The sequence below is a fragment of the Dendrobates tinctorius genome, unplaced genomic scaffold, assembly GCF_039654945.1.
Source record: "Dendrobates tinctorius isolate UK_male_01 unplaced genomic scaffold, ASM3965494v1 ptg000177l, whole genome shotgun sequence".
NCBI lineage: Eukaryota > Metazoa > Chordata > Amphibia > Anura > Dendrobatidae > Dendrobates > Dendrobates tinctorius.
This window is the reverse complement of record NW_027361844.1, coordinates 20,261,070-20,282,958: the sequence shown is the minus strand read 5'-3', so window position 1 is coordinate 20,282,958 and position 21,889 is coordinate 20,261,070. Positions and strand designations below refer to the sequence as shown.

The 21,889-nt window shown below is 42.3% G+C and overlaps 1 protein-coding gene and 1 long non-coding RNA gene across 2 annotated transcripts in view; one reads left to right on the top strand and one right to left on the bottom strand.

Moving 5' to 3' along the window:
- LOC141054293 (uncharacterized) overlaps nt 1-10,398 on the top strand; it is a 150,007-nt gene extending 139,609 nt beyond the window's left edge. Inside the window, exon 3 of the long non-coding RNA XR_012221393.1 lies at nt 2,659-10,398. This is a non-coding gene — a long non-coding RNA (uncharacterized lncRNA). The remainder of the gene's footprint in view (nt 1-2,658) is intronic.
- The window catches only part of SLX9 (SLX9 ribosome biogenesis factor), a 155,049-nt gene continuing 136,779 nt past the window's right edge, over nt 3,620-21,889 (bottom strand). Inside the window, exons 5-6 of the mRNA XM_073551576.1 lie at nt 14,802-14,873; nt 3,620-4,137 (exon numbers count right to left, since the gene is read on the bottom strand). Of these exons, the coding sequence (XP_073407677.1) occupies nt 4,014-4,137; nt 14,802-14,873 (196 nt within the window). The 3' untranslated portion in view covers nt 3,620-4,013. The remainder of the gene's footprint in view (nt 4,138-14,801; nt 14,874-21,889) is intronic.

The following is a 21,889-nucleotide window of genomic DNA, read 5'->3' as shown; positions in this document are numbered from 1 at the left end:
ATCTCAATGTCTTACTGCAAAATACACACTGTATGAATTGCCCGAGACTTAAAAATAAACACTACATTGCTAGATGAATTCCGCAAGAGGTATAGTTTCCAAAATGAGGTCACTTGTGGGTGTTTCTGCTGTTTTGGCCTGTCAGGGGCTCTTCAAATGTGACATGGCATCCCAGCCAAAATTGTGCTCCAGAAATTCAACTGGTGCTTCTTTCCTTCCGAGCCCTGCCGTGCACTCACACAGTAATCTTACGCCACATATGGGGGTAACGGTGCACTCAGGTAACATTGCACAACAAATTGTATGGTTCATTTTCTACTGTTACCCTTGTGAAAGTGTAGGGTATTTTTTTTTTTTTTTTTTAAATTTTCATGGCTCAAAGTTACAAAATTCTGTTTATCTGTGGATCCAAGGTGCTTACAACAGCTCTAAATACATTTATTGAGGGATGTAGTATCCAAAATGGGGTCAATTGTGGGGGTTTTCCATTTTTATGCAGACCAGGGGCTCTGAAAACGACACATGGCGTCCTCTATCGATTCCAACCAATTTTGCACTCCAAAAGTCTAATGGCGCTCCGTCCCTGTCAAGCACACAAACAGTAGTTTTCCACTACATGTGGGATATCGGCATACTCAGGAGAAATTGCACAACAAACTGTATGGTCTATTTTCTTCTGTGTTACCCTTTAAAGGCCCCTCAAAGTCACTTCAATTGTGATGTGGTCCCTAAAAAATTGGTTTTGTAAAAATGAGAAGTTGCTGATAAATTTTTAACCCTTCTAACTTCCTAATAAAGAGAAAATGTTTAAAAAAATGGTGCGGATGTAAAGTAGATGTGTGGTAATTTATTAACTTTTGTGTGATATAGTCATCTGGTTTAACCCCTTTCCAACATGACGTACTATCCAGTCCATGTGCCCTGGGCCTTAATGCCCATGGACGGGATAGTACGTCATACGCGATCAGCCATGCTCACGGGGGAAGCGCGGCTGATCGCGGCCGGGTGTCAGTTGATTCTCACAGCTGACACCCGGCACTAAGTGCCAGGAGCACTTTAACCCCCGGAACACTGCAATCAAACATGATAGCAGCATTCCGGGAGCAGCCAGAGGGGCTGTCAAGCCCCTCTGCCTTTGGATCATAGACCCCGCGGCACGATACGGGGTCCCAATCGCTCCCATCTTAATCCGATGTCATCATGACGACATCCGGGTTACCAGAGCACAGAGACTTCCTGTCATGCGCAGTGCATTTCCGGAAGTCTCTGAGGATAGTGACAAATCCCTGCAGCGCTGACAGCTTATATGGCAAGCAGATCTGCATGCCATATAAGCGATCAGTCTGCACAAAATGAGTGTCCCACAGTGTAAAAGTAAGAATGAAATAAAAAATTCTTTAAATAATTGTAAAAATATTTAAAAAAAAAAAAAAAAAAAAAAAAAAAAATCAATATTTATTCAATCATTAAATCAATATTCAAATAAAAAAATCTAAACAATAAAAGTACACATATTTAGTATTGCCACGTCCGTAATGACCCGATCTATAAAACTGTCCCACTAGTTAACCTCTTTAGAGAACACCATAAAAAAATAAAAAGGCAAAAAAACAATGCTTTATCATGATACCGCTAAACAAAAAGTGGAATAGCACACGATCAAAAAGACGGATATAAATAAACGTGGTACCACTGAAAACATCATAATGTCCCGCAAAAAACAAGCCACCATATAGCTCTATCACCGGAAAAATAAACAAGATATAGCTCTCAGAATAAAGCAATGCAAAAATAATTTTTTCTATAAAATAGTTTTTATTGTATAAAAGCGCCAAAATATAAAAAAATTATGTAAATGAGGTATCGCTGTCATCGTACTGACCTGAAGAATAAAACTGCTTTATCAATTTTACCACACGCGGAACGGTATAAACGCCCCCGAAAAGAAATTCTTGAAATGCTGGTTTTTGTTCATTCTGCCTCCCAAAAATCGGAATATAAAGTGATAAAAAAAAGTCACGTGCCTGAAAATGGTACCAATAAAAACGTCAACTTGTCCTGCAAAAAAACAAGACCTCACATGACTCTGTGGGTCAAAATATGGAAAAATTATAGCTCTCAAAATGTGGTGATGCAAAAACTAATTTTTGCAATAAAAACCATCTTTTAGCGTGTGACAGCTGTGAAACATAAAAACCTGCTATAAATAGTAAATCAAACCCCTATATCACCCCCTTAGTTAGGGGAAAATAATAAAATAAATGTATTTATTTCGATTTTCCCATTAGGGTTAGGGCTATAGTTAGGGTTGGGGTTAAAGTTAGGGTTAGGGCTAAAGGTAGGGTTGGGATTACCGGGATCTATGGAAGCGTTTCAGAGTTATTACCTCATAAAGGGACAATAGTCAGAATTGTAAAAATTGGCCTGGCGATTAACATGCAAAGCACCCTTGGGGGTAAAGGGGTTAAGAGCACAAAAATTAAAAATTGCTAAATTTTCAACAAAATTTGATATTTTCATAAAAATGCAAAAATATCTTTGAGAATTTGTAGAATAATTTTGCATTCAACCTAATGTACTACGTAGGTTTTTTTTGCAATTTTTTTGCCATCTTTTTTTCTAGATTGCATTCACTGATGATATTTTGTGTCCCTGCAGATGTTGTCCTTCGATGGATCCAGTCTTTGAGGATGAGTCAAACTGCCGTGCATGTGTCTTCACCACATTCCTGTGGCTTACCTCGTTCTCAGTCTGCCAGCCTCACAAATCTATCCCAGGAGTTTCCATATCTTCAGAACCAAGAAACCTATGCTGCTGCCGTCCGATGGGCCCGAGTCTACATTACAAGTCACCTGTATCAATAATTATAGTAGCTCCTCACCAACGCAACTAGAAATAACTAGAAATCTGTCTTCTCTTTCTATCCAAAGCTTTAAAGGCTGCAGTGCATTAAGTACGACATCTCATAGCCCATCAGAGAGCGAAAGAGCCTGAAAAAGGGCAAACCGCACATATTACGACCAAAACTTTCACAATTCATCCCACCCAAAGAATTGTGTGATACAGCTGTAAGGGCATAGAAATTGAATGTTTGAAAATTGCAAAGTTTTCACCAAAAGTCCGAAATTTTCTAAAGAAAAGCAAAAAATATCAACCTAAATTTGCCACTACCATATGGTACAATGTGTCATGAAAAAACAGTCAATCAACGTAGCCTGTCTGTTCCAAACACTCAGTGAAAGTTAGGGTGTGTTCACACTGAGTTTTTGGAGCAGAAACTCTCAAAATCGTCCTCATAATCTCAAAACTTTGTTCTAATGATGTAGTCATGTACTGATGGTGGTTTTGGTGATTTATTCTGTTAACTTCCCCTTTTTCATTTATTTTGCAGTCCTTGGGATTGGTTCATTACCATGCGGCCCTTTGACCCCCAAAAAATGTTGCGCACTAGAAAGAGAACTAGGAACAAATACTAAAACGTCACTAAAAAGGGGCAATTTACACCAGAAAAGTGGATAAAACAATGAGTAACCTGAGCCATAGCGGTTTCCAGTATAAGACACGATTTCTTGCATGTATCTGGTTTCGATTGTATCCCAAATGAACATGAAGTGAAATGTGAAGTTTTCAGATTTATTTTATAATAGAAATAGACAAATCCAATACAATTATGTCTTACATTTTGGCCAAAAGGGCAACTTTGTACTGAAACCAAGAACAATCGTTGGAAACAGCATTGAACGTACTCATTTCCACCTTGATTGAATTCCTAAATGTAAAGCACACGGACATAGTTCATATCATACATAATTTACTAGATTTAGCATAAGGCAATACTTGTTAAACGGCCAGATGTTTTTCACAATTCACATGACTAAGATTCCAGTGCACTTGAATAGAGGTTTCGCTCAACGTCGGCTGTCTTTCAGTGCGAGCTATAACATTGCTCATAACTTAGAAACTCAGTCTCGGACATCTTCAGGTCTGGGTCAAGAATGCAGCGATGTCGGAGATTAGCTGGGATCCTCCTGCTCTGCCTTCATGCGTTTTATAAGGTGCTCGGTCACAGCAGAGAGAGGGTTGATCTTGTAAGAAGGGTTTTTGACCAGTTCCTGAAAGCGAGACATTTCTTCTTCCCTATTACAAACACAAAAAAAAGGTTTACATATAGGACATATTCATTTTTAAGGTTTTCCTCCTTTTGTAATATCATGCATGTCACATTCAGGTGATATCTAGAAACTGCAATCATCCACCACCTCAGACACTTGGCAAATGGATGTGTGAGAAGTACTGAGTATCTGTATAGGTAGGAAAAGGTAAGACCAACTACACCGAATTGTCCTATTTGGTACCCAATTAGAGTTTCATAATATAGGTTAATTTTGTGTTGAACTGTAAATATACTCATGGCCGAAAGTGTTGGCAACTAGAAATTTTTCCAGAAAATTAAGTACAGTAATTCTACCAGAGAATTATTGCAATTACATATGATTTGTTATACACTTGAATTTCCTGTGTGTGTATTAGGCTGGTTTCACATTAGCGCTTTTGTGCGCAGCGCATCGTGCGCACCCGTGCGCATGCGCACTGCGCACCTATACTTAACATGACGTGCGCATGGTCTTGCGCATACTTGCGTTTTCGTGCGCATGCGTTTTTTTGTCTTTTGCGCCAGGCGCGCCAGACGCAACATGTTGCATTTTTGGTTCCGCCCTGTCTCGTCAAAAAAACGCATGCGCACGCTTGCGCACGGAATGCGCAAAAACACCACATTGGAGCCTATGGGAACGCATGCGTGCGCATGGTCTTGCGCACGCTTGCGTTTTTTTGCGCATGCGTTTTTGAGTTAAACAAGTCTAGAATGTTCTCTAGACAATGGAAAAAACGTCACACTTAAAAACGCATGCGCATAAAAAACGCCAACGCATGCAAAAAACGCATGTAAAACGCAAACAACGCTGCGTTTTTTTTACACATCAGCGTGCGCATGACGTTAAAAAAACGCGCGTTTGTTTTGCGTTTTTCTTTGCGTTTTTTATGCGCCCGATGCGCTGCGCAAAAAAACGCTAATGTGAAACTAGCCTTAGAAGAACACAAAAAAAGAGGCAAAAAGGCAAATTGGGCATAATTTCACACAAAACCTCAAAAATAGGCTATACAAAATTGTTTTCCAAAAATGAGGGTAAACAACTGTTTTTCAAGCATACGATGCTCCTTCAAACTCACCTGTGGCAAGTGACAGATATGGGAAATATAAAACTCACATCTGAAACCAGATAAAAAGGGGAGACGGTGACTCAGTCTTTGCATTGTGTGTCTGTGTTTGTCACACTAAGCATGGAGAACAACACGAGTGGGGGGGGGAAACCCCCACCCCCCCAAAAAAAAAAACCTGATATTCAGTGTCCAAATAACCACCCTATCATGCCTAAAGAGTGAAGGGGTTAATACTTAAATGGAATTAGTCTACAGGCTTTCCATAGAAGGTTTCTGCTATGGAATTTGAGAGTAGCATGATGTAGGGGCAGAGACCCTGATTCCAGTGATGTATCAATTACTGGGCTGCTTGGTGCACTTTTGAGAGAATCCCTGTTTTCTCAGCTGTTGATGCAGCAGTGCCCAGAATGCTGAGCCCTGTATAACCCCACCCACACTGCTAATTTGCAGCTTCCGGTATGCACTGTATATTGTCCGCAGGCAGCCAATAAGTGATGGGGGCGGGGTTACAGATTACCTGGTCTTGCTTGCAAGGGAAGCCTAGTCGTGCAGCGATAGCCTACTGCTGATAAAACACTGAATTGTAGTGAAATTTCAGCAAGCTGATGAGTAAGTGACACATCCCTGGAATCAAGGTCTCTGCCACTACATTATGCTGCTCTTATATTAAATAGCAAAAACTTGCTAACAGATTCCCTTTTAGTTTCTAGTGGTGAAAGTACAAAAGCTACGCCCTTAAATTGCTCTTGAGCGGGCCCTAGAGAACTGCCCAATTTACAACTCCTAAAAACTCTCTCTGATTATAACTCCAGGCTTTCTTTGGACTGTGACTCCGATAGCTGTAAGAACTCATCCAGACATCTGCTATTTCACGTAAGCGGGAAAAAGAAAAACAGACAAAATAACAAAAAAGTACATATTCTCATCAGTGTGTCAGGTTTTTATCGTGTGTTATAATTTTCTCATATCCCCCCCCCCCCCAACAAAAATAAAAATTGCAAAGCTTCTCCTTTGCAATGTTAAAAACAGGCAGCACATGGATTGGACTGATGATTTTTGTAGACATACTGTCAGCGAGAAACAGGGACGTGAGAGCAGCCCATAGTTTATAATACGTACGTGTCCTGTCTGTGAAAAAATGGAAATGACACGGATGTGAAGACTGGACGTCTGAATGAGGCCTAAACCCACAGTATTAACCCTGTACACACTTGTGATTATAACTGGCTCACACACCAGTAGTCTTAGATGACTGCCGTGCTCTTCAATATGTCTCAATCACCTCTTGGAAATTAACCAGTAATGTAATAGGAGCTGCCCCGGTGAGAGGGCTTTCCTCCCTGAGGAACACAGAGAGTTAATCATTCACAGATCGGAGATTTGGTACATCAGTTCCCCAGTCTCAGCAGCTGCGCCCGCTCTCTCTCCACATCAACTGTTATGTCTGAGAAGTGGCTATAGTTCCCCAGGGTCTGGAAACAAACGATAGTAGGAATCGGAGGCCGACAGCCAAAGCAAATGAGGAATAGTCCAAAGTTAGCAGCACAGAAATAGCTCGGGTAGGAATCGCAGTATGTGTTATATACCAATGTTAGCAAATCCAAATATGCAGGAATTATAAGGAGCAACTACCGGGCTGCAAGGTTAGTGGCCGACTATAAAGGGGAACAGGATATGGAGGCGGACACTAGAATAAAATGGGGCAGAAATAAAACAAAAACGTATATAAAAAAACAACAACAAACAAAACTAGCCACAACACTTGGGATAAAGCACGGATTCCTAGGTAATGGGCTGCGAATCAAAGGGACACAATTCTACTTCAGGCAGAATACTAGTTTAAGGAGGCAACAGTTCAGTGAGCCTAGTGGCTTGTACCCCGCCATACTATTACGGGTTGTGCTGAAATCAGAGCTGGATACTACAGTTAATTAGAGCCAGTTCCAGAGTTGGGAATTGGAGCCAAATGTCATGTATAGGGTATATAGGAAGGGCTTCTATATATAAAGCAGTAGGGGAGATTTATCTAGGAAATATTTTTTGGCACCGGCATTGAATACAACTATTCAGGTTTATTTTGGGGGAAAAACACGTTTTGTTTTTTTTTTGTTTTTTTTTAAAGTCACATTCATCATGGGATTTTAAAGGGGTTGTCCACTTTCAGGAAAGTGGGTCCCAAGCTCTGCCAAATATTTGACATAAGCTCAAAAGGTATCACCCTCCCCGGGTTCAGCGCCTGCTCCCTGCCGTGGGGACGTAACATCAAAAGAGCAAATCTCTGCTACAGGTAATCATTGAGCTCAGCGGATATACCAAGGTTGTCCAAATGTGCTGTTGGGCTCAGCGATTGGCTAGAGCAGTGATACCCACTATTGAAGTTACGTTACTGCTGGAGCCAAATCATTGAGAACTGAGCAGTGGTGGGGAGCCAGCTCTGGACCTCGAGGGGGTAGCTAATTTAAATTTTAAATTTATACAGTTGTGCTCAAAAGTTTACATACCACGGCAGAATTTTTGCTTTCTTGGCCTTTTTCACAGAATATGAATGATGCCACCAAAACTTTTTCTCCTCTCATGGTTAGTGGTTGGGTGAAGCCATTTATTGTCAAACTACTGTGTTTTCTCTTTTTAAATCATAATGACAACTAAAAACATTCAAATGACCCTGATCAAAATTTACATACCCCATTTCTTAATACCGTGTATTGCCCCCTTTAACATCAATGACAGCTTGAAGTCTTTTGTGGTAGTTGTGGATGAGGTTCTTTATTTTCTCAGATGGAAAAGCTATCAACTCTTCCTGGCAAAAAACCTCCAGTTCCTGTAAATTCATGGGATGTCTAGCATGAACTGAACTTCAGAGCCTTCACTTTGTTCTGCTGTAGCCAATGACAGGTCGACTTGGCCTTGTGTTTTGGAGAACAGAAAGAGAAGAGAACTGTCTGAGGACTTGATATCCAACCAAAATTGTTCAAAATATCAACAATCTCCAGAGATCTTGATGTTCCTTTTTCCACGGTGTGCGACATAAATCAAGAAAATTACAGCCCATGGCACTGTAGCTAATCTCTCTGAACTATGTGCAAGGCATCATGAAATCTGAAGATTACCAAAGGATTTTGGGTCGCCATGTAGTGCCCAGTGTCAGAAAGCGGGGTTTACGTCCTAGGTCTTCCAGCAGGATAATGACCCAAAAAGAATTCAAGCAGCACCCAGAAATGAGTGGAAACAAAGGCCTGCAGAGTTCTAAATTGGCCACCGTGTGCAGAATTATTAGGCAAGTTGTATTTGAGAGGATTCTTTTTATTATTGAATAACAACTATGTTCTCAATCAACCCAAAAGACTCAGATATCAAAGCTTAATATTTTTGGAAGTTGGAGTGTTTTTTTTTTTAGATTTGGCTATCTTAGGAGGATATCTGTTTGTGCAGGTAACTATTAAAGTGCAGAATTATTAGGCAACTTAATAAAAACCAAATATATACTCATCTCACTTGTTTATTTTCACCAGGTAAACCAATAGAGCAACACAAAATTTAGAAATAAACATTTCTGACATTCAAAAACAAAAAAAAAAAAAATCAGTGACCAATATAGCCACCTTTCTTTACGATGACACTCAAAAGCCTTCCATCTATAGATTCTGTCAGTTGCTTGATCTGTTTACGATCAACATTGCGTGCCGCAGCCACCACAGCCTCACTGACACTGTTCCCAGAGGTGTACTGTTTTCCCTCCCTGTAGATCTCACATTTTATGAGTTTCCACAGGTTCTCTATGGGGTTCAGATCAGTTGAACAAGGGGGCCATGTCATTATTTTTTCTTCTTTTAGACCTTTACTGGGCAGCCACGTTGTGGAGTATTTGGATGCATGTGATGGAGCATTGTCCTGCATGAAAATCATGTTTTTCTTGAACGATACCGACTTCTTCCTGTAACACTGCTTGGAGGTGTCTTCCAGAAACTGGCAGTAGGTCTGGGAGTTGAGCTTCATTCCATCCTCAACCTGAAAAGGTCCCACAAGTTCATCTTTGATGATACCAGCCCATACCAGTACCCCACCTCCACCTTGCTGGCGTCTGAGTCGGAGTGGAGCTCTCTGGCCTTTACTGGTCCAGCCTCGGGCCCATCCATCTGGCCAATCAAGAGTCACTCTCATTTCATCAGTCCATAAAACCTTGGAAAAATCAGTCTTAAGATATTTCTTGGCCCAGTCTTGACGTTTTATCTTTTGTATCTTGTTGAAAGGTGGTCGTTTTTCAGCCTTCCTTACCTTGGCCATGTCCCTGAGTATGGCACACCTTATGCTTTTTGATACTCCAGTAACGTTGCAGCTCTGAAATATGGCAAAGCAGGTGGCAAATGGCATCTTGGCAGCTTCACGCTTGATTTTCCTCAATTCATGGACAGTTATTATGAGCTTTTTTTTTATCAACACGCTTCTTGCGACCCTGTTGGATATTTGCCATGAAACGCTTGATTGTTCGGTGATCACGCTTCAAAAGTTTGGCAATTTCAAGACTGCTACATCCCTCTGCAAGACATCTCACAATTTTTTACTTTTCAGAGTCCGTCAAATCTTTCTTCGGACCCATTTTGCCAAAGGAAAGGAAGTTGCCTAATAATTAAGCACACCTTATATAGGGTGTTGATGTAATTAGACCACACCCCTCCTCATTACAGAGATGCAAATCACCCGATTTACATAATTGGCAGGTGGCTTTCAAGCCTATACAGCTTGGAGTAGGATATGTATTAAAAGGATGATGTGATCAAAATACTCATTTGCCTAATAATTCTGCACCCAGTGTAAATCCCATTGGAAATCTGTGGAGAGATCTTAAATATGCTGACAAGGCGCCTTCAAATATGAGAGACCTGGAGCAGATAACAAGAGAAGAGTAGTGAAAACTTGCAGTTGAGAGGTGTAAGAAGCTTGTTGATGGTTATAGGAAGCGATTGATTGCTGATATTTATTCCAAAGAATTGGCAACCAAATATTAAGGTGAGGGGGCCAACAGATTTGTCCGTACCATGTTTGGGGTTTTGTGTGAAACTATATCCAATTTGCCTTTTAATCTCTGGCTTTTTCTGTTTTTCCAAAACACGCAAAGGATATAAACATATAAATAACAAAACATGTGTAAGTGCAATAAATATTTAAAGAAATATTTAATTTTCTGGAATTATTTCAAGGGTTCCAATACATACAACCATGACTTATGTATATGTGTATACATAAAAAATATCCAGCACCTTCACTCTAGTACTGAGAAGGCATGTGACATTGCGACCTGCATCGCCCGAGGCCTAGGCACTGCTGGAAGTCCTGGTGCTGAGTGCAGATGCCGGATGAGCTGGAGGAGGATGGTCTTTTTAATGTAACTGGTGTGAGAACTTGACATAGGACTGTGGTGGTGGACAGGTGAAAGTAAAGTGAGTATTTTATTTTACACTCATTTTTCCAGCCATCTACAAATCATCAAAATGGCAGCTGATCATGCACCATGTTGCATGAATTTTCAGCAACTGAGACACAAGAAACTCAGATTCGTGAGAATCCACCATTCTTCTAAAGTTTCAGTTGAGCTGAAGTCTCCTTCAACCGATTCACTCGGATTTACTTGTTATTTTTATTGCATGGTATTCCGCGTAAACAAAAAAACAAAACACACAAAAAAACCCAAAAGAAAACAAAAGACTACAAAGAACACTAGCAGAAAGGCCTGTTGGTTTTTGGGTTAATGTTTTCACAGTAAAACAAGGCTGCCTAGTACCCACTTTGCAAAGAAAACCAGTAAAGTTAACCCCAACCAGCTCCTCAAAACCCTTCATTTTTCAGGATAAGTGGAGCTCCTGTACTTGGATCCCCATAAAAAAAGTGAGCGGGGACCTTTCTAAGCATTGAAAATCATGATACAATTTGCAGTATTTAAAAACATTACACCCTCTCCTTTGTGCCATTTTTCACCTTCTGCCTACATTTCATTTCCCTTTATGTGCTGCTGAATAGAACAGTCTATGTTTTGTATAGGACGGCTCACCTGGACTGAATGTGAAGGTCACATATTTTACTTTTATGGTCACAGCTCTACACCTCTTTTTTTTTTTACTATATATGAAATCCAATAAATAAAACATTAGTACATCAGACATTCTGGGCAGACTTAGGAAAAAGAACAAATGTAGCCATATTTGGTAGTCTCCAGCCCTGAAACATGACATATTAGTAGAATATTATTCTCTGTATGTCTGGCTACGTCTGCTGGTTTCCCATTAGTTATTAAGGAGGTTTCCTGGATGACAATAAATCCTGAAGCGCGTCAGACAGCTGACTGCTAGTGGAGAAACAACTGACCTCGCTCTCTTGAGTACCTCCAATGGGATAAAGTAAGTGATTGTGAGCAACACACACAGTCAGAGGTGACAGGGGGGTGCGTAGTCAGAGGCGACAGATTTGGCACGCAGTCAGAGGCGACACATACGCACAGAGCAACACACGGAAACCACACACACAGTAGAGCTGACACTCATGCAGGAACGCAGACGCTCACACAGGAACGCAGGCGCTCACGCAGGAACGCAGGTGTGCACGCTGGACCGCAGGCACGCACGCACGCTCAACACAGGAACGCAGGCACGCACACAGGAACGCAGGCGCACACGCAGGAATGCACGCTCAGCACGAACGCAGGCGCGCACGCAGAAACACAGGCACACGCAGGAACGCACGCAGTAACGCTCAACACAGGAACGCAGGCATGCACGCGCGCACGCAGGAACGCAGATGCACACGCAAGGAACACTCAACACAGGAACGCAGGCGCGCATGCAGGAACGCAGACGCTCATGCAGAAATGCAGACGCACACGCAGGATCGAAGGCGCGCATGCAGGAACGCATACGTTCACGCAGGAACGCTCAACACAGGAACGCAGGCGCGCAAACAGGAATGTTTAACACAGGAACGCAGGCGCGCACACAGGAACGCAGGCACTCACATAGGAATGCACAGAGCACTCAGATGCACATGCACAGTGTGGTAGATAGGATAACTAAGGCGCTGCATGAAACGGCTGATGGGGGAAAAAAAAAAAGTAAAGCATATGTTATAGCCTCATTGCCTTTGCAAAAGGTTGTGTACTTCGTGTGATAGCTGCAGCCAATAACTCAGTGGTATATGGCATGAGATTTCTGAGGCCAGCAATTGCCTGCAGCTGTCACTTGAGGTATACAGAACATAATCACTGTAGCCAGGTGAGCAGAAGCCCTACAAGGAGCGGTGATGGCTAATGGTGCTGGAATGCCGGGGTTAAAGAGGTGTGTACACACTCTAAAATTATTATTGGTAGCTGTGGCCAAGTTGTTAAAGGGAATCTGATTCCAATTCAACAAGGTATGCTTTACTCTGAAACAGAGTACCGTATATAAGCCGACCCCCTTAATTTTGCCACAAAAAACTGGGAAAACTTATTAACTTGCGTATAAGCCTAGGGTGGAAAATGCAGCAGCTACTGGTAAATTTCAAAAATAAAAATAGATACCAATAAAAGTAGAATTAATTGAGACATCAGTAGGTTAAATGTTTTTGAATATCCATATTGAATCAGGAGCCCCATAGATTGCTCCATACAGTTCATGATGGGCCCCATAAGATGCTCCATACAAAATGCGCCCCATATAATGCTGCAAAGGTTAATAATGGCCCCATAAGATGCTCCATAGAATATGCCCCACATGCTGCTCCATAAGATGCTCCATAGATTATGCCCCCATAAGATGCTCCATAGAATAGGCCCCATAAGATGCTCCATAGATTATGCCCCCATATGCTGCCTCATAAGATGCTCTATAGATTATGCCCCATATGCTGCCCCATGCGATGCTCCATAGATTATGCCCCATAACATGCTCCATATATTATGCCTCCATATGCTGCCCCCATAAGATGCTCCATAGAATATGCCCCCATATGCTACCCCATAAGAGGCTCCATATATTATGCCCCATATGCTGCACCCATAAAATGCTCCATAGATTATGCCTCCATATGCTGCCCCCATAAGATGTTCCATAGAATATGCCCCCATATAATGCCCCATAAGATGCTCCATAAATTATGCCCCATATGATGCCCCCCATAAAATGCTCCATAGATTATGTCCCCATAAAATGCTCCATAGATTATGCCCCTATATGCTGCCCCATAGATTATGCCCCCATATGCTGCCCCATAAGATGCTCCATAAATTATGCCCCATATGCTGCCCCATAAGATGCTCCATATATTATGCCCCATATGCTGCTCCATAGATTATGCCCCATATGATGCTCCATTGATTATGCCCCCATAAGATGCTCCATAGATTATGCCCCCATATGCTGCCCCCATAAGATGCTCCATAGATTATACCCCCATATGCTGCTATAAAAAAAAAAAAAAAAAAAAAAGATATACTCACCCCTCGTTGCTGGGGGCCAGGTGCCGGTGTGCTGAGCAGGCGGAGACACCAACGTGCTATGGGGGACAGGTGTCGGTGTCGCTGCTGGCTCAGGACCCGGCACCTGAGATATTCATCTGTCCCCGTTCCAATGCTGCTCACCGCTGTCTGCCCACCAAGTCCCTCTGTCAGTGGCTGTTCGGGCAGAGGGCGCGCACTAACTATGTCATCGCACCCTCTGCTGCCTGAACGCAACTGACAGAGGAACCCGGTAGGCAGACAGTGGCGAGCAGTGTTGGAAAGGGGACAGGTGAATATTGCATATACTTACCCCATCCTGGGGCTGTCTCTGCAACCCCGTTCTCCCACGCCTGCCTTCAGCGGTCACGTGGTACCACTCATTAAAGTCATAAATATGCGCATATTCTTGACTTTAATGAGTGGTACCATGTGACCGCTGAAGGCAGGCGCCGGAGACCGTGAGACAAGCAGGGGGGCTGCAGAGACATGCCGGGGGGGGGGGTAAGTATGATCTGACACCCCTGCTCCCTCTCCCGCCGACCCCCTGGTGTATATGACTCGAGTATAAGCCGAGAGGGGGACTTTCAGCCCAAAAAATGGGCTGAAAATCTCAGCTTATACGCAAGTATATACGGTAAGTAGATTTTCAGATAACTTATAAAATGTAAAAGCCAGTTGAGGATCACACAGCTCAGATGACTAGTCCAAGGCTCCGAATCCCGGAGGCGTCTCCACAGCTGGCTCACTTTAAGTGACAGGTCTCTCCCTACCTGTGTGTATAAGGTAACATGTACCTGGCTGAACTGGCAGAGCCAGTGTCTGATTCATGCTGCCCATGGTTTGACAGCGTGAATCAGCGGTCAGGTTCCATTAGAATAACATGGAAAACTTCTTTAACTGATTCACAATTGAGACACTTTACCCCGTTCGTGATCAGGCACATCGTTGAGCTGCTGACTCCACTACATTGTGAACACAGCTGTGCTATTCAGTCTCAGTTCACTGTTTCCATCCAACTGCGGCCAGATCTGAAAACCACAGTTTGATAGGGGTCCTGCATGCAAGACCTCACTGATCTTGGAGAGCCCCCTCAAAAATTCCAATTTTCAGTACTTACATTATTTTACGCTTCTGTAGAGGCCTCATTTTGCTGTAATCAGTTGGCTGTGGCGTCTTCTTCTTTAACGCTCTGAAAGGAGACAAACAAAGAATTTTCATGAAATTACAATGTAATTAACCCCTTTGAGACAAAGCCTGTTTTCAACTTAATGACCAGGCAAATTTTTACGCTTCCATGGAACCCGACATATTGTACTTCATGATAGTGGTAAAATTTCTTTGATATGACTTGCGTTCATTTGTGGAAAAAAAACGAAATATGGTGAAAATTTAGAAAATTTTGCAATTTTCAAACTTTTAATTTTTAAGCCCTTAAATGAGAGTCATATCGCACAAAATAGTTCATAAATAACATTTCCCACATGTCTACTTTACATCAGCACAATTTTGGAAACAATTTTTTTTGTTAGGAAGTTATAAGGGTATGTGCACACGTTGCGGATTGCCCTGCAGATTTTTCCATGCGGATTTGGCTAAATCCGCAGGTAAAACGACCTGCGCTTTATCTGCGGATTTAGTTCAGATTTTGTGCGGATTTCCCCTGCGTTTTGACACCTGCGGATTCCTATAATGGAGCAGGTGTCAAAAGGCTGCGGATCCGAAAAAATAATTGACATGCTGCGGAAATGAACCCGTAGTGTTTATGCTGCGGATTTTTCCGCAGCATGTGCACAGCGGTTTTTATTTTAGCTTCACTTTAATGGTACTGTACACCGTAGCAAATTCTGCTGCGAATCCGCAGGACCAAATCCGCGAAGTGTGCACATACCCTAAGGGTTAAAACATAACCAGCGATTTCTAGTTTTACAAAATTAGCAAAGCCATTTTTTTGTAGGGACCACCTCACACGGACTTTGAGAGGCCTATATGACAGAAAATACCTAAAAGTGACACCATTCTAAAATCTGCACCCTTCAAGGTGCTCAAAACCACATTCAAAAAGTCTATTAAAACTTCAGGTGCTGCACAGGAATTTTTGTGTAAGGAAAAAAAATAAACATTTACTTTTCTTTCACAAAAATTTTCCTTTAGACCTGATTTTTTTTTTTTACTTTCACAAGGGTAACAGGAGAAAATATACCATCCATTTTGTTGTGCAATTTCTCCTGAGTTCGCGGATACCCCATACGTGGGGGAAATCTACTGTTTGTGCGCACAGCAGGGCTCGGAAGGGAAGGAGCGCCATTTGACTTTTTGAATGTAAAATATGCTGGAATAATTAGCGCACACCGTGTCGAGTTTGGAGAGCCCCTGATGTGCCTAAACAGTGGAAACCCCCCACAAGTGACACTGTTTTGGAAACTAGACCCCTTTGGGAACTTATCTAGATGTGTATTGAGCACCTTGAACCCCCAGGTGCTTCACAGAAGTTTATAATCTTAAGCTGTGAAAAAAACCACATTTTTCCCACAAAAATCTTTTTAGCTACAAATTTTGTATTTTCACAAGGGCAAAAAGAGAAAATAGACCCCAAAGTTTGTTGTGCAATTTCTCCTGAGTTCACCAATACCCCATATGTGGTCGAAAACTACTTCTGAGGCACAGTGCAAATCTCAGAAGGGAAGCAGCGCCATATTACAATGCAGATTTTGCTACACCTGTTTGAGGGTGCTATGTCACACTAATAGAGCCCCGGAGGTGTCAGAACAACAGAACCCCCATAAGTGACCCCATTTTACCAATTAAACCTCTCAATGAATTAATCTAGGGGGTGAAGTGATCATATTGACACCACTGGTGTGTCACAAACTTTTATACCACTGGGCAGTGAAGAAAAAAAATTAACATTTTTACCACCAAGATTGTGTGTCAGCCCCCAAGTTTTACATTTTCACACTGGGAATTAGGTAAAAGTGGCACCAGAATTTGTCCCACAGTTTCTGCAGATTAACCCCTGCACTGCTAAAAGAAACATTTAATATGAAGGTGAAGTGCTTCTAATCGGTGCAGGAGTAATCAGACGCTACAGTCTCCTGGCTCCTCTCTGTTGCAGTAAACCCGCGACAGGAGTTATGTGGGTGTATCCTTGCTCTAATAAATATCAGCGTTTATGTTTTCGTCCTTTGTCAGTCGTCAAAGGTACAACTTACTGTGGTTCTGTCCGTTTTCCTAAGGAGTGCCTCCCTCCGCTAAACTCTAAGCCATTTCTGTGACACAGGTTTAGTACTTTTTTGTTTTATCCTTTTTATTTTATGTAACTGCACATACCATATTGTTTTGTTCACATTATGCAACATCTTTGTATATGTTTTGGAAACATTGCCTACTGTTCTGCATTATATATATAAAATGTAATAGCTGTGTTTCTCTTGCTCTTTTAACTGCATCCATGAACCATAGGCTACCTGTAACATATGTCCAATTTGCCTGTACAAATGCCTGGTGATGGCAGCTAGCAATTCCTTTTGTTATCGTGAAGTTGGCAGCGATCGTATTGGGGTGTATATACAGGTGCATCTCACAAAATTAGAATATCATCAAAAAGTTAATTTCAGCTCTTCAATACAAAAAGTGAAACGCATATATTCTATAGAGTCTTTACACACAGACTGATCTATTTCACGTGTTTATTTCTGTTAATGTTGATGATTATAGCTTACAGCCAATGAAAACCCGAAAGTCATTATCTCAGTAAATTAGAAGACTTTATAACATCAGCTGGAAAAAATGATTTTAAAATCCAAAATGTTGGCCTACTGAAATGTATGTTCAGTAAATGCACTCAATACTTGGTCGGGGCTCCTTTGGCATCAATTACTGCATCAATGTGGTGTGGCATGGAGGCGATCAGCCTGTGGCACTGCTGAGGGGTTATGGAGGCCCAGGTTGCTTTGATAGCAGCCTTCAGCTCGTCTGCATTGTTGGGTCTGGTGTCTCTCATCTTCCTCTTGACAATACCCCATAGATTCTCTTTGGGGTTAAGGTCAGGCGAGTTTGCGGCCAATCAAGCACAGTGACACTGCTTTTTATAAACCAGTTATTGGTACTTTTGGCAGAGTGGACAGGTGCCAAGTCCTGCTGGAGAATGAAATTTCCATCTCCAAACAGCTTGTCGGCAGAGGGAAGTATGAAGTGCTCTATAATTTCCTGGCAGACGGCTGCACTGACTTTGGTCTTGATAAAACACAGTGGACCTACACCAACAGATGACATGGCTCCCCAAACCATCACTGATTGTGGAAACTTCATACCAGACCTCAAGCAGCTTGGATTGTGGCCTCTCCACTCTTCCTCCAGACTCTGAGACCTTGATTCCCAAGGTCTAGTGTGAAGTTTCCACAATCAGTGATGGTTTGGGGAGCCATGTCATCTGCTGGTGTAGGTCCACTGTGTTTTATCAAGACCAAAGTCAGCGCAGCCATCCGACCATTCCTGGCCTAAAACGCTAGTCACACACATTACCTGTCATTCACATCAGACATTGTTACCAGAAGAGAGTACTTGGAATTTATAGAAAGGCAAAGACTAAAAAAATAGATTGGATGATAGAAAATGTACACGTAATGGTCTGACTTCTACATTGCTAAGCCCTTCAAAAAATCCAGAAGGACGCCCATCCAATGTGATCAATATAAATGACTCCCACGTGCTCCAAGATTAATGCTCGGTGCCTCAGCCCTGCAATGTAGGATTGATTTTCTGGGGTAAGCAGGTCCTTTGTATGGTTTCATAAACAGCACCAAACAACAACTCTCAATTCAGACATTTTTCTTCTAATCACGTAATATTACGAGTAAGGAGAACATGCCAATTAGATCCAAAATACCAGTTAATCCACTGCTCACATTAACCTTGGATCAATTTCCGTAAGGCTGGGGGGGGGGTTCTTTGGCAATTTTGGCAATAACAGGGATCAAATGCTCTAATGCCAATGCTACATTGCAGTGTGATCCTGGTAACTAGAGTTGCACTGCATCCTGCAAGCTACCACATCTGTGTCACGTAACTCGCAAAAAGATGGATTTTTTGCAATGTTGCTATTCCAACTTGCAGTACCTTGTGTGTGGCAATGAGACCATATTCACCAGTATCAAGCTACAATGTAACAGTGGCTGGCAGAGCACCAGACGCGCATCAAAAATCACCAGCATACTTTGCACAAATCAATTCTACAAGTGAATCTCATGAGTATCAAACATGCTTTTATGTCCACTTATGAGCCATTTCTTTTCATACCCCCTCCCCCAAGATTAATGAATCATTCTGAAAACAAGAAATATTGCCAGCACACTCAGGGATCATCTTACAGCTGCCTACTAGTATCACACTGGTGTTACCGGGCGCAGCGCACGGCCGCTAAGCTCTGCCCCCAGCCGTGCCCCCTCTGGTCAGCTCCTCCTCTGATCGCATGATGCTGCATGTGATCAGCGTACCCTATATTGAGCGTTGGGTACGCTGGTCGTGCGCTGGTACACTTTTGCCGGCGCTTGCGCCCTTTTGGCTCTGCGCCTAGCGCACAAAAATGCAATACAGTGCGTTTTTGTGCACTAGGCGCAGCGCCAAAAGGGAGCAAGCGCCGGCAAAAGGTTACCAGCACACGACCAGCGTACCCAACGCTAAATATAGGGTATGCTGATCGCATGCAGCGTCATGCAATCAGAGGAAGAGCTGACTGGAGGGGGCGGAGCTTAGCGGTGGCCATGTGCTGCGCCCGGTAACGCTAGTGTGAAACTAGCCTAAGGGTGTGCAAGAGAGACATAGAAGAACATGGTTCCCTACAGCTAGCTCAGACAACTAAAAATTAGAGATATACAAACACAGGACAGCTTATTCTGAAGTCTCCTGAAATGATCGGTACGCTAGAAATAGGACAATAGACAAGTTCACTCGGAGAACACAGCATCATCTCCTTAGTGATGGGTGACAGAGATTGCAGATCACTTTCCATGAAAACCTTCAAACCGTCTTCTGATGATCTTTGTAACTAACACAGACAGAATGTGGAGATGATGCCGCATCATTATTCATATTTTTAAATTATGCATCATTCATTACATATTTTGGCAGCAAATAGAAAAAGGATGGTGTCTGGCTGAGCACATGAATCATTTCTTAAAGTTCCTTTGTGGGACTGACAGCTGAATTTTTGCTTGTGACAAAGTAAACGAAGACTTGGCTGTACGTCTTATTGTCTGTGGTCCAATATGTTCATTATAACCTCAGCATCGCCCATGTCTGCCTACGTCAGTATTTTTTTCGCCTGGCTTCAATGTAAGTATCTCTAACGTGTATGTACCACTTTTTATTACCTAGTATGGTCTCGAAACCACGAAACGGATCTTTTGTATATTATAGTTATCATAAGTCTTTTTTAACTCAACCGTGATAACTATGGCCTCAGCTTTTCTAATAGACAAGATACAAGGAGAGAGAAAGAAAAGGACGAGAGACGAAGCTGAAGGCTTAGCCCAGGACATCTTGGCTGGTTGTACAGAAGGGGATCTTTTGTTTTACTCCTCCGATCCGAATTGGGTGCAATACCCAATACCCCCGTACTGTCCTGACATTAGAAATCCCTTCTGTAGACCAGTTCCCTCTAACCCACCAAAGTGGGTTTTATCAGAGTGGGTTCCGCAGAGACTAATCTTTCATTAATAACCCTTACAAATGGCTCAAGGATTTTTAGGTCCTTCCACACATCAATATTAATCTCCTCATATAAATGCTTCTGTAGATTATCAAGCTGTATTGTCAAAGAGCAATTAAAACTGTAATCCCCCGAAACTGTATCGCAAACAATCTGGGCGAGTGCAGGGGTTGTACATTTTGGTCAATCTGTGTCGCTCAGGAAATTAATTATGGTTTTAAAGACGGTTATTAAAATAAACATTTGGGTGACCAGTATAGGAATCCGTATAATCAGGAAAAACAATCTGGAAATTAAGAGACTCTGCTCATTTACTGAATGGTAACATATCTGGCCGTCCTCCAGCTGGTCCTACTGTACTAGATCATTTCTTTTCCAGCACAGCATTGTTAATCGCGGGGTGTCGATGGGTAGCCAGTAGACCACTGAAGGCTCAATTGCCGCCAACTTAGTAATCTAAGACCTGTGTGTGGCTGGGCTTCATAGGTAAACATGATTTACACTAAATTCTGCAATACTCAAGTATTTCATTACATGGCACAAGGTAGAGATTAGTGAATGGACTCACAAGACCATAGCCCAGCAAACCACCTCCTAGCTAATGGCTTCCAAGGCTCCTCCATTAAGTAGCCGACTTGGCGTGACATCATCGCTGCAGTATGACGCACACACGATGTTACTGAAAGGAACCAAAAACAGCTCATCAAAAGAAGAGCTGCAGATGCCATCAGGAGGCGGATCACAGGACCCCTTCCCACGGAATTCCTATCTGACCGCTGGAGCGGGGTCCTGTGAATATATTCCCTCAATTCTAGTACAAACGATCAAAGGTTCAATTCCGCTTTTCTCCACGCTTTCTTTGTCTGTGGTATCACAGTATGGCTACTTTCACACCATGTTTGAGCCCCTTTCCTGACTCCATCGGAGGGTTCCATCTGAAGCCCCAAAAATGAGATTCTGATGGAAACCCTGATGTCGTTATTGAGTAAAATGAGGCAAACAAAACACAAACGACCATATGCAACTCTGGATTCTGTTTCGCCTCCGTTTTGATAATATTTGTGCTGGACACCCCCTGAAAAAGGGCGAAACAGAGACAAAAATCCGTGTTGTGGACTGATTGCATAATGAAAGTCTATTGCTCTCCGTGTGTTCTGTCTAAATCCGGTTTTGTTTTTTTAAAGCTTCAGCCAGACAAAGGCAAGAAAGAGGGCTCTATCAAAGTGCGAAACCAGCCTAACTCTGAATGGTACTTTTCTCTAACCCTCACTGTCCAGTGTATGTTATCTGAGCTGAACAACAAGTTAGCTTTATTTCTATGTTCCAGGCATAATGCCTAAAGTGCATTATTTATTCTACAGCCACGTCATTCGAGCCAGCATATTCTTGAAAGAGGATACTTGAAGGGTAAGCAGTTTGTTTGCATGTAACCACACAAGGTAAAGTGAAAATGTACAGATCAATAGCAATTTTATTTCCTGGGACTGGATTAATTTCTC